Source organism: Trichechus manatus, unplaced genomic scaffold (assembly GCF_000243295.1).
Source record: "Trichechus manatus latirostris isolate Lorelei unplaced genomic scaffold, TriManLat1.0 scaffold00001, whole genome shotgun sequence".
Classification (NCBI taxonomy): Eukaryota; Metazoa; Chordata; class Mammalia; order Sirenia; family Trichechidae; genus Trichechus; species Trichechus manatus.
The window spans coordinates 45,429,544-45,442,625 of NW_004443937.1; the positions used below are offsets into that span (position 1 = coordinate 45,429,544).

The 13,082-nt window shown below is 44.6% G+C and overlaps 1 protein-coding gene across 1 annotated transcript in view; it reads right to left on the reverse strand.

The window, feature by feature from the left end:
* MAGI1 (membrane associated guanylate kinase, WW and PDZ domain containing 1) overlaps window positions 1–13,082 on the reverse strand; it is a 659,819-nt gene that overhangs the window by 340,871 nt on the left and 305,866 nt on the right. The window contains exons 6-7 of the mRNA XM_004368768.2: window positions 10,389–10,405; window positions 2,662–2,690 (exon numbers count right to left, since the gene is read on the reverse strand). Coding sequence (XP_004368825.1) covers window positions 2,662–2,690; window positions 10,389–10,405 — 46 coding nt within the window. The remainder of the gene's footprint in view (window positions 1–2,661; window positions 2,691–10,388; window positions 10,406–13,082) is intronic.

Below are 13,082 nucleotides of genomic sequence, written 5' to 3' on the forward strand. Positions count from 1 at the left end.
AAGAACAACCTTCTGAACCATAAGAGATAATAATAAAAATGCTTTCTAAATTATTTCCATAAATTTTCTCCACAGGAGCTTTGGGATGGTTCTTGGAACCTTAGCAAGTGAGCATCTACCTTTATCTCCCGCTGGGAGGCTCTGCAAGTAAATACGCATTTAGAAAAGTTACAGAAGTAATCCTGCTGTTAACTCTAAAGGCAAATCTCTCAAAAATGCAATTAGGAAAGAAAGTTCCACACATGAGATGGTTCTTCAGGACCCATTTCTCCCAGTTACGAGTCAGTTTTGGTCCACTGTCATTTGCAGCAGACTCTACTGCTCGTGGTCATAAAGGATTCTGGGTATTCTGTTGAGCAACAACGCCCTTCCTTCTGTTTCCTCTCCCTGCCACAACAGCCCCATCAACACTGCAGCCATCACCATGGAAACAAGCCAGTGAAGAAACTCAAGGTTCTTGGTCAGACCCTCTGTGCTGTCACCCACAGGAGCTCTAGAAAGAAAGCCTTGTATTTTAGTAAAAAAAAAATGGTCATTTCAGACTCGGGGAGGCACTCACTGTTTTCTCCCTATCAAGCTGCAGGAGAGACTAAAAAAATAAAAATAAATGAAACTCTTTCATTTCTAACTGACTTCCAAAATGATATCGAGTGCCTACCTTGTGAGAGCTACTAAAACAAGTATGACAGAATCCAAATCTCCAAGGGTCTGTGAGCAGTGGGTGGATTCTACCACCGAGAGGAGCAAAGATTAACAATACAGTCAAGTACAAGGCTTACGCGCCGGACAGACCTCAGTTCAAGTTCTGGCTCCACCACTTAGTGTCTGTTCATTCAGCAAATATTTTTTCTTGCACCTACTAGGTCACACACAGGCTCTTTGATAAGTAAGCACTGAAAAAACCTCTGGGCACAAAACAGACACTCCATTGCCATCAAGTCGATTCCAACTCATAACAGCCCTACAGGACAGAGGAAAAATACCCCCTAGGGTTTCCAAGACTGTAATCTTTACCGAAGCAGACTGACACATCTTTCTCCCACGGGACAGTTGGGGAGTTTGAACCACCGACCTTTCAGTTAATAGCCAAGCACTTAACCACTGTGCCACCAGGGCTCCTTCAAAATAGACATGGTCCCCAAATATTTATCCCATGCCTACCACATACCATCAGGCACTAATCTAATTGCTGGGAAAACAAAGGTTAACGAAATAAAGTCCTTGACTTTAAAGAGCATTCATTCCAGTGGTGGAGACAGAGAAAAAAATGCAAACTACATGACATAGTGTTGGATGTGCCACTGAAGAGACGCAGAGTGGGATGAGACAGAAAACAAGGGAAGGAGCCTCACTTCAGAAGAGCCGTCAGAGCCCGCAACGTTGTTCAAAACTCTTCCCATCTCAGTCTCCCTGTCTATAAAACAGGCTTCCTGCTAAACTGGGCTGTTGTAAAATGGAAAATAAGACACGTAAAAGCACGTGCACAGTGGCGCAAGCAGTGATGTTCCGTGAACAGCAGCTAGAGTTGTTATCAGTATAACATGCGAAATCACCTTGGGGGACTGTTGGGAGAGGTACTCGGCCCTGCCCCTGAGCCCTGGTTGTCTCTGCACATTCTTGCTAAATATGCAAAGAACGCTAGGCCCTGACTGCTCTGCCTGCACCATGCTCAGGGTTGCGTCTGCAGTGAGCAATCAGGAAGGTGAGGTAATGTCTCTCTCCAGGGCAAAGAGCAGGTCTGCCATTACAGAGGCAGATTTCCCAAGCTCAGGGTTCCTCGGCTGTGACGCAAACCCACTGTGTGTGCAGCATCCACCTGGTCTCCTTCACATCACTCCTTGGACTTTGGGGGAGGCAGTGGGGAACAGACCCAAACATGATGCTCACACTGCTTGCTGCTGTGAGTAACACAGCCCCTTGCCTCTGACCCAGAGGCTCACGTTTGCCTTCTGCCAGCCTCTATGAAACAGTAACAGGCTAACTTACCAGCTTATGTCGTTGCTAGCTGCCACTGAGTTGGCCCCTGCCTCACGGCAACCCCACAACAACAGAAACACCGCCTGATCCCGCACCATCCCCATGATGGCCCACGGATCAGACATTGTGCTCCATGGGGTGTTTACTGGCTAATTTTCAGAAGTCGATTGCCAGATCTTTCTTCCTAATCCATCTTCGTCTGAAAGCTCCACTGAAGCCCATTCAGGATCATAACAACATGCAAGCCTCCACCGACGGACAGGTGGTAGCTGCACGTGAACTACGCCACCCGGGAATCACTGGGTCTCCTGCACTGAAGGCGAAGAACTCTACCCCTCACAGAAGTAGGGTAAAATCCCAGATCCTGACAGTACCCTTCAAGAATCACCAGTGACTCTTAACTTAGTTTTCTATAAATCAAGTCGTCAGTCACTTCCTCCCTGACACAACTTTCTGTTTACGTTGCCACCGAGTCTTGCAGTTTTTTCTGTTCCTCACCACCGGAGAAATATTACAGGTATTTATAAGTGTTTTGTTCTCCAGAAACTCAGGCAGCGCAGAGGCCAGAGAGCCAGCTTTAGAACCAGCACACAGGACGGTGACAGAACAATAAGATGATGAGAGAGAGCCAAAGAATCATAAAAACAAAGAAGGTGGTATTTCCAAATACGGTATATATAGTACGTAGATTTACTCTCAAAACAGAGACCAATCTAGAAAGAAAAATCATCTCAGGTAGTTACGTTTTAATCAGCAATGCTTTGCAAAAAGGCGTTTAGTCAAGGGCACATCACTTTTATCAGATGACAAAAATGGTTATCCCAAGGAGGGGGAAGCATGGATAGCAGTTACAATTTTTGCAGGGTTACAAAGGTTTTCTTGGTCCCCTTATAGCATTTTCTTACTTCTCTCCAGGCCTTTTTTTTTTTTTTTTTTTTTAAGAGCAAAGGTGTAAGTTGAATTTGCTAACTCTTATGACATAAGCCAAAAGCTCACAATTTGAAATACATTCTCAATTAAGTATACTGCTAGGAGTTTGGGAACTCCAGTTGGACCAGGTTCCATCTATTTCATCTTGACTGCAGAAGCAACACTGCTTTCCTCTTTCATCAGCATTTACTTTAAGGGGTCAGGTGTACATTCCAGGGAATGCTGTGGCAGGGACAAACAGACGTGTTTACACACAAACCAAATTCAGACATACATTTTGTTTGTTTAAAAAAGAAATCACTTGGTGGAGAGGAAGAAGACTTATCACTTCTCCCAGGCACTAGCCATGCTGTGGAATTATTTTACGTCAAAGATAACCGCATCAATGAAGTATTTATGTGCGCTTATTATAGGAAAACACTCCCTTTTATAACCAAGATTTTGTGCTGCTTAAATAAGAGAGCAGGAAGGGGAGCTGAGGCTGTAGAATTCGCTCTGTGTTAGATTCGTGAATCTCATCAGCTGAAGCCAGGCCACCGCCAATCCCATCTGAGATGACCCTCTGAGCTCCCAGAGGCGCTGAAAGTGGCTTTGTTAGAGAAGAGCTTTCAAGAAATTCCATGTTCCAATCAAAGGTACGTCAGATTCAGGTCTCTCTGTTTGCTAAGACCTTTGAAAACAAAATATTGGATACTAAGAGTGCATTTACTGAACTAAATCATCAGGCCTCCCTTGGACTGTTTTAAATTAAAGGCTTCCTCTCATCTGCATCTTTGGGGCTAATGTATCAGACATTCTGTACCCAGAAGTGAGGGGCTCCATCAGACACAGAACTCTAGCCTGAGAATCTGGGGTAATTTCTGCAGAGCCAAGAGGTGTCACAAGGACAGCATGATAGGCTATGGGCTGGTGAACTGAAAATCCCACAGGGATTTGTGTAATCCTCCTGTTAGAAAACCTACAGAACCCAGGACACAGTAAGAGGAGAGCATAAATACATTTCATATGGAGCAACTGCTCTGAGAAGGGAAATAAGAAAAATAAATTCTTTTCCACCCAGGATTGATTTATCAGTCACTTAACCTCAATGTGCAACGCACAAAAAAAAACGAAGAGAAGGGGAGAGCAGCAACTAGGCCAACAAAAGACAGACTATCTTATTTCACAGAGTGGTAGGAACAGTGGGGAGCTGCAGATCCTTCCTGGATTCCTGACTCTGAAATCCCAGCTCCTTAAAATCGCTTAATTGCTTATCTTGGCAGGAAATGTTTTCTTGTTTCTCTTCATTCTCTCTCCAGAGCCCTGCTTAGCAAGTCAGTGGTAGAGTTTCTAATAATGCTGCTTCTTCTTCATGGGACCCGAGATGAAGGGGTGGAATAAATCCGGTATCCACTGAGTACACTCTGAGTGCCTACTGTGTACCAGGCTTTGTGATAGGGACTGGGGGTTCAAAACAATTTATCAACTGTAGGAAGGTGCAGAAAGAGGTTTCCCACACTATGTCTCAAACATTTTACTGTTAACTCTCAGCTGCAGTAACTGACAGTCAAGTCAAGCTTGTTTTGTGCCTTCAAGTTGGTTCTGACTCATAGTGACCCCATGTGATGAAGTAATACTGACCCATAACGTTTTCTTGGCTGCAATCTTTATGGAAGGAGATCGCCAGGTCTTTTTCCCATGGAGCCACTGGGTGGGTTCAAACCGCTAACCTTTTGGTTAGTGGCTAAGTGCTTAACCATTTGGCCACTAGGGCTCCTTCCAAGTCAAGCCAGCGCAAGCAAAAAAAAAAAAGAAGAAAGAAACTTACCGGTGCCTGTGGAAAGCAGAATAATGGCTTTCCAAAGATGTCCACATCTTAGTTCTTGGAACTTGTGAATAAGTCACCTTACAAGGTGTGATGGTTAATTTTATCTATCACTTGGCTAGGCTTTGAGGCCCAGCATTTGGTCAAACACTAGTCTAGTTGTTGCTGTGAAGGTATTGTGTAGAAGTGATTAACATTTACAATCAGTTGGCTTCAAGTAGAGGAACTTAGCCGCAGTACTGTGGGTGGTCCTCATTCAATCAGTTGAAGGCCTTGAGAGAAAAAACTGAAGTTTCACAGACAGAAGGAGTTCTGCCCCAAGACTGTAACACAGATACCCTGCCAGAGTTTCTAGTCTGCTACCTGGATTACTGATTTGGGACTTGTCAGCCCCCATAATCACATGAGCCAATTCCGTAAAATCAATCTCTCTCTCTCAGTCTCTGTGTGTGAGCATCTCTGTATATGTACATGATATATACACACACAGACACACACAGGTGTATGTGTCTGTGTATGTTGTTGCTAGTTGCTGTCAATGCTGACTCATGGCGACCCCATGTAGTACAGAACAGAACTTCTCCGTAGGATTTTCTTGGCTGTAGTCTTAACAGAAGCAGATTGCCAGGCCTTTTCTTCCACGATACCACTGGGTAGCTGTGAACCATCCATCTTTAGGTTAGCAGTCGAGCACCGACCATCTGTGCCACCTAGGGACCACGTGTGTGTGTGTGTGTGTGTGTGTGTGTGTGTGTGTGTGTACATACATACATACATACACACACACACACACACACACACACACATATAGATATACTTGTTTCTCTGGAGAACCCTGACTAATACACACGGCCAAAGGACACTTTGCAGATGTGATTAAGTAAAACAGAAAAAACCAAACCCACTACCGTCAAGTCAATTCTGACTCATAACCAGGACAGTCTCCCCAGGGCTCCTGGTGATTAAGCAAAGGACCTTAAACTGGGGAGACTATCCCGGATTACCTTGGTGGATCCAATCTAAACACATGATTCTTAAAAGATTCTTAAAACCTTCCCTGGCTTTAGTCATAGAAAGGCATGTGGTGACAGAAGCTGAGCCATAAAGACAGCAGCAACAGAAAGCTAATACGGTACAAATAACTGAAAAGTCAAAGGGTTGTCTTTGAGCCCAGTTAGACACAGTTACTTCACCAGCGGTTCTCAACTGGGGGCAATTTTGCACATCAGGGGACATTTGGTGATGTCTGGAGACATTTTTTGGTTGTTACTACTGGGGAGATACTGCTGGCATCTAGCGGGTAGGGGCCAGGGATGCTGCTCAACATTCTACAATGCACGCAACAGCCCCCACAACAATTACCCAGCCTAAAATGTCGGTAGAACTCTGTCTCGAACAACATAATCAGGACATTGGTTCTATTCTCTCTCAGACAAAATCTCTTCACATGGTACCAATATGGCTGCAAATTGCTTCACGCCCTTAATTTTTCATCTCAGAAATCTCTTTTTCATAGGTCCGGCAAAAGTCCTTCAGTGAATAGAGCCACCGTGGCTGTGAGGATGGAGTACTATCATGACCGGTCAAAGGCTGGTCACATGCCCTCCCCTTGGGCCAAAAGCTCCAGCTTCACTCAAACCATAATGAAATAACAGAGGCTATTCCCCAAAAGGAAACAATGTAAGAAAGACTTTAAGTGTCTGCCACTCTAGTATATTCTGTGTAACCAACTGGATAAAGAGTTATTTTGGAGGAGTTTCATGAACACTGTATAACAGTATCTTCCATGAACAAGTCTCTGAACCTCCAAACCTGACTCAGGATTTTGAACTGGCTGTGAATCTAACCCGAGCAAGGTGCTTTCCACGAGGTCACAACAACATACAATGCATGGGCTACGCCGCCTGTGGTAAACGTGACACCACTGTGGTCAGCGCAGACTTCTTTTTTAAGGAAGTCAGTACCCTGGCATTCGAACAGTGGAAGGAAGCTTCACAGTACTGCCAGAAGCATTCTGGCTTGATCCAAAAGACAGCTTCCTACCTTAGTCTATGAGAACTTGATGCAGTTCTCTTCACAATGCATGTGTCTAGAACAAGATGGAAATAGATTATTCTTTGATCAATCACTTAAGTAGACAGGAAAAACAGAAATGACCTCAATGCCCCAGTCCAAAGCCTGCAATGTTGTGTCTTTGCTTCTCTTTTCCTTTTCCTATAGCACTTTTTTTCTCTGCAAAACACAGGCAGCTCACTTCCCTTTGTTAAACCCTAGTAAGGCACCTTGCCTTAAATTTTTCATGTTTTGATAACTGGTATAAATTGCCAAAATGGTCTATGATCAGGAATGGCTTAGGTTTCTGAGCACATACTGAGGTCAAATTATCACGGGAATCACAAACAAATATAGTAGGTGAACCTAGAAACTGATATAATACTAAGATGGAGAACATAAAAAAGTAAGATGAATAAAATCCTTTTAAAAAAAATACATGAATGCCCCAGAAATCTTAAATTTGTTGTGTTTGAATTCAAGTTTTTCAAGTCAGACATCACTAGGTGATCAGTTTTCCATCTGTTCTTTCAAAAAGGGCCACAACATTTTTGCTTCCTTCCTTCCTTCTTTTTAAAAGGCACTCGGTAGTGGCACTGTCAACTCCTCCTTCCTGCCCTCTCCCTGCTCCTCACCCCCTCCTACACAATGCCTTTCAGAATTTCAGCCCAGTAGCACAGAGCCCTACGAAGAAAAGGACAGAAAGCAAATGCCCACGATTGCTGGATATTAAAAATGATAGCTAAAAAGGCATTTTAAAAATAATTGTTCTAACCAATACGTTATATATTTTTAAGGACCACTGGTGGCATAATGGTGAACTGCTGGGCTGCTGTAACCAAAAGGTCAGGGGTTGGAACCCACCCAATGACTCCGTGGGAGAAAAGTCCTGGCGATCTGCAATGTCCACTTACTATTCAGATGGGCAAAACTAAACGCAGCCTCCTATTTTTCTATACTTTATTTGATCTTTGTGAAGAGCGCTCACCCCCACCCTCAGCTGAGTAGTATTAATTTAGGGTGAACAGTCTCAGTCTTTTCAGGCTTCAAAGACATCCCTGGATGAAGCTCTCAAAGTGGAAGTCCCACAAAAGCAGGGATTTTGTCAGTTTTGTTCAATGCTGTACCCCAATATCTACAGCTGTGCCTAACTCAGGGTAAGTGCCCAATAAACATGTTTTAAATGAAACAATACACTTCTTTCAGGTGAATGCAAGCCCCTCAAACTCACCTCCCTCCCAGCTTCTCCTCCTATCCCTGCCAATCCCCAAGATGATATCCAGGTATACAGAAGACTTGGGTTATCTTGTGGCAGTGGTGAGCAGGGTGGTCCATGATGGCCACTGGATCTCTGCTCTCTGCCGCAAAGCACCTTCTCTGCCAGGCTACCCAGTGTTGCACCGCATCCGACACTAACATCTGCACGTGATGAGCTGGCTCTGTTCTCAGGCTCACGCTGAGCCCCACGCCCGCCTTTCCCAACCTAGCCGTACCTTTTTGTTGTCAGTTGCCATGGATCGGCTCCAACACATGGTGACTCAGTGCACAACACAACAAAACGTTGCCTGTAGTTGTACCATCTTCATGGTCATTGGCATGCTCAAGTCCATTGCTGCAGCCACTGTGTATTCTGAGCGCCTTCCAACCTAGGCAGCTCATCTTCCAGCACTATATCAGACAATACTCTATTGTGATCCATAGGGTCTTCATTGGCAAATTTTCAAAAGTAGAATGCCAGGCCTTTCTTCCTAGTCTGTCTTAGGCTGGGAGTGCCACTGAGATATGTCCACCATGGGTGACCCTGCTAGTATACTGGTGGCACAGTTTCCAGCATCACAGCAACACACGAGCCACCACAGTATGGCAAACTGACAGACAGCTGGTGAAGTCCTACCTTACCTATTGCTGTCCAGTCAACTCCAACTCACGGCCACCCTATAGGACAGAGTAGAACTGCCCCATAGAGTCTCCAAGGCTGTAATCTTTATGGGAGCAGATTGCCACATCTTTCTCCCACGGAGCAGCTGGTGGGTTCAAATCGCCAGTCTTTCAGTTAGCATCTGAGCGCTTAGCCACTGCACCACCAGGGGTCCTTAAGTCCTCTACCTTAACTCCCTCAAATTCTGATGAACCAATCCAAGCCTTAGTCTCATCCTCTATCCAGCCCTTGAGACTATCTAGCCTGTATGGCTGAAGTATTACTCCTCACTCACCAAGGTGGCCCCCATGGCAAGCCCACTCACTGGCTCTCTCCTCAGAACCTTACTTGCAATTCCCCCCAGGGACACATCAAAACCTCCCTTTCACACTAGGTGGGAGCTGGGGAAGTTCCAGACGGGGTAACCCTGGCCCTTCTCCCTCTAAGCCGGCAACTGCTGTTCCTATTCTGTTGTTGCCAACCCGCACCGTCACGGGACTACTCTGAACAGCAGCCTTCCTAGAGTCCAGGGGTAGCCGAGGCCAAAACCCTATTGCCTTTAGTTAATACGTCCACAAGCCCCGCTTCTCTCTCAACACACACGTAGGAATTGTTGTTTTAGGGAGAGAACGGCAGCCTTCCTAGAGTTCCGGGGGTAGTGAGGCCAAGACCCTATTGCATTTAGTTAATACGTCCACAAGCCCTGCTTCTCTCTCAACACACACGTAGGAATTGTGGTTTTAGGGAGAGAACAGCAGCCTTCCTAGAGTTCCGGGGGTAGTGAGGCCAAGACCCTATTGCATTTAGTTAATATGTCCACAAGCCCCGCTTCCCTCCCAACACACACGTAGGAATTGTGGTTTTAAGGAGAGGACAGCACACACAGACATACTGACTCACTTCCCTCCCCTTCCATCTTCCTCCTCCTTCCCACACTCCACTAGGCCTGAGGGGTTGGCCTCCACCTCGCTTCCCCTCCGCTGCGGCAGGGACTTCGCTTACCATATAATTTATCACCCAAACAGGGATGCTTTGAGAGTGAAAGCGTTACTACTGATAATCAGGCCAGGTCACCACGTGTGAACTGGGGCTGTCCCAGGCAGGCTGGTAGGCACGGCTACGCTAGTGACATGAAACCCGACATTCAAGTCCACTGGGCCTGATTCATGATATGCTAACGGCAGCTCAGGAAATTCAGAAAATCTTGTTTTAGTAGACTAAAGTTAAGCACTGATTCTTTCCTTGTCGGCCTTCCTGCTTCAAGAATCCTAATTCCTTGAGGCAAACGGGTGCCTCTGGATGAACAGGAGAAGGTCACATAGTCAGAAATACAAAAGAGAAAAGCATATTAATATATCTCAAAAGTATTACCCATCTTTCTTATGTTATGCTAAACAATGTAGCAATAAACAGCCATGGAATTAAAGTTATTTCCTTTTGACTTTTCTTAGGAGTGGACTTACAAAGTCTTGAAAATTACTGAAGAGGCATCTTTTTTGTTTTCCAAAGCTTGTGATGAAAACAGCATGCTGGAGTTCTATTACGCGACTCGTAATTCCCTACTTGTCCAACGTCTCTCAACTCTGGACTTTGGCCCATGCCGTCGCTTCTTCTGGGAATGCCCTCCTACCTTTTCATACTTCCCTTAAAACTCTTGGCCTCCACAGGGAAGCCTTTCCTGACTTCTCCTCACCCCCAACCTCCTACTCATGGTCAGTTGCTCCCTCCATGGTACTCTCATATGCTACAATATATTGGGAGTTAATGTTGCCACAGAGTACAGAGTCCTTCCCATGGGTTAGGAACTGAGTCAACCAATTTGTGCAACGATCTTGTGAGGCAGGTAGAGTGACCCATTTTGTAGATCAGGAAACTGAACCTAGTAAGTCATGGTACAACTATTCTAACCAAGATTTACTCATTACTGTCTCCCCTCCACAACCACCACTGGTCACTGCAAGTGAATTCCAACTCACGGAGACCTCACATGTATCAGAGGAGAACTGTGCTCCACAGGGTTTCCTTTCCTTTTTTTTTTGAACATTTTATTGGTGTTTTAGGTGAAAGTTTACACAGCAAATTAGTTTCCCATTCAACAATTCATACAGAAATTGTTCCGTGACATTGGTTGCTATCCCTGCAATGTATCAGCAATCCCCATTTCCACCCTGCCTTCCCGGTTTCCATCCCTCTGGTCTCCCTGCCCCTCCTTGCTTTCTCATCTTTGCTTTTGGGCAAATGTTGCCCGTTTGGTCTCATATAGTTGATTCTTCTAAGAAGCACGTTCCTCACGGATGTTATTGTTTATTTTATAGGCCAATCTATTATTTGGCTGAAAGGTGACCCCCGGGAATGGCTTCAGTTCCAGATTAAAAGAGTTTCTTAGAGAGATAGTCTTGGGGGTTCCTCCAATCTCTATCAGTCCAGTAAGTCTGGTCTTTTTCATAAATTTGAGTTTTGTTCTATATTTTGTTCTCATTCCAACCAGGACCTTCTATTATGTCCCTGATCAGAGTGGTAGGTAGTAGAAGCTGGGCACCATGTAGTTCTTCTGTTCTCCGGCTTGAGGAGGCTGTGGTTCATGTGGGCCAATAGTCCTGTGGACTAATTGCTTCCTTGAGTCTTTGGTTTCCTTCACTCTCTTTTGCTCCGGATAGGAGGAGACCAATAGTTGTATCTTAGAAGGCCACTCAGAAGCTTTTAAGACCCCAGACGCAACTTACTACACTATGTTATGCCAATTGACCTAAATGTCCCCCAAGACTATGGTCCTGAGCCTTCAAACCCAGTAACTCATTCCCATGAGGTGTTTGGATCCATCTAGGAAGTTTCCATAATGGTGGCCCCTATGTGCCCTATTATATATATATGAATATAAATGCAGCATATACAAAAATATATATACAACTGTCCACAACCATACCTATATATGGACACGTACATACTCCCATACACTTTCCCACACCTATATGGCATACATATCCACCTATGTAATCGGCTATGACTGTTGTCGCAGGATTGTGTGTGTTGTAACATTCACTGTAGTTGTCCTTTACTCTTGCGTACCTCTGAGTTTCTTCATGCAGCTTCCTCACACTGTGCTGACTCCCCCATATTATGTATTTTGCCTTCCGTTCAACAGAATTAACACGCGGCTACTATCTAGCAAGTGATTCTTCCTCCCTTCCCTTCCCATCCCTGGTAACCATCAAAGAATGTTGCTTTCTGTGTGTAAATCTATTCTTGACTTTTGTCCTTTTGTGATCGACTTATTTCACTCAGTATAATGTCCTCCAGATTCATCCATGTTATGAGATGTTTCATGAACTCATCGTTACTCTTTATTGTCGAGTAGTATTCTGCAGTAAGTACATACCACATTTTGTTTATCTACTCACCTGCTGATGGACACTTAGGTTGCTTCCATCTTTTTGCTATTGTGAACAATGCTGCAATGAACACGGGTGTGCACGTGTCTATTTGTGTCACAGCTCTTATTTCTCCAGGATATACACCTAGGAGTGGGATGACTGGATCATATGGTATTTCTATTTCCAGCTTTTTAAGGAAGCACCATACCATTTTTCCGTAGTGTTTGTACGATTTTACAATCCCACCAGCTGTGTATAAGAGTTCCAATCTCCCCGTAACCTCACCAGCATTTGTTGTTTTCTGTGTTTTTGATCGTTGCCATTTTTGCAGGGGTGAGGTGGTATCTCATTATAGTTTTGATCTGCATTTCTTTAATGGCTAATGATTGAGAGTATCTCTTCATGGGTTTGTTAGCCGCCTGAACGTTGTCTTTGGTGAAGTGCCTCCCTAGGGTTTTCAATGGCTCATTTTTCTAAAGTAGATAGCCAGGTCTTTCTTCCAAAGCACCTCTGGGTGAACTCAAACCTCCAACCCTTCGGTTAACAGCAGAGCACTAGCCATTTGCACCACCCAGGAACTCCGCTGTCTAACTTACCTTAGGTGGTTAGATGTTTTTGGATTAAATGAGCTGGTGAATGTGAAAGCTATCCGAAACCCAAGGAATTGCTGTGGGCTTATTGTTTTTCCACCTGGAGGTTAAATTCTTTGATAATAAAGACTAGGCTTTATCTACATTGCGAAACCTTAGCACAACAAGAAAGCCTCAAGAAATTCTTAATGTTAGCAGAAGTCTTCACAAGAACAAACACAAGTTGGCCCTCCACATGCCCACATTTTTAGAAAGGAACAAAAGCACCACCATGTAAGTTTCCAGTCACTTCTATTTCTAGGAATGGATACTTGGGGGAAAAAAAACCCTTGAATGGCACCTTCTATTTATACAGACGTGAGAAGTAGGAGACAGGCTGTGAGAACCTGGAGCTCAGAGATCAGAGAGAAGGAACAATGATACCAGAACGTTCCTGATGG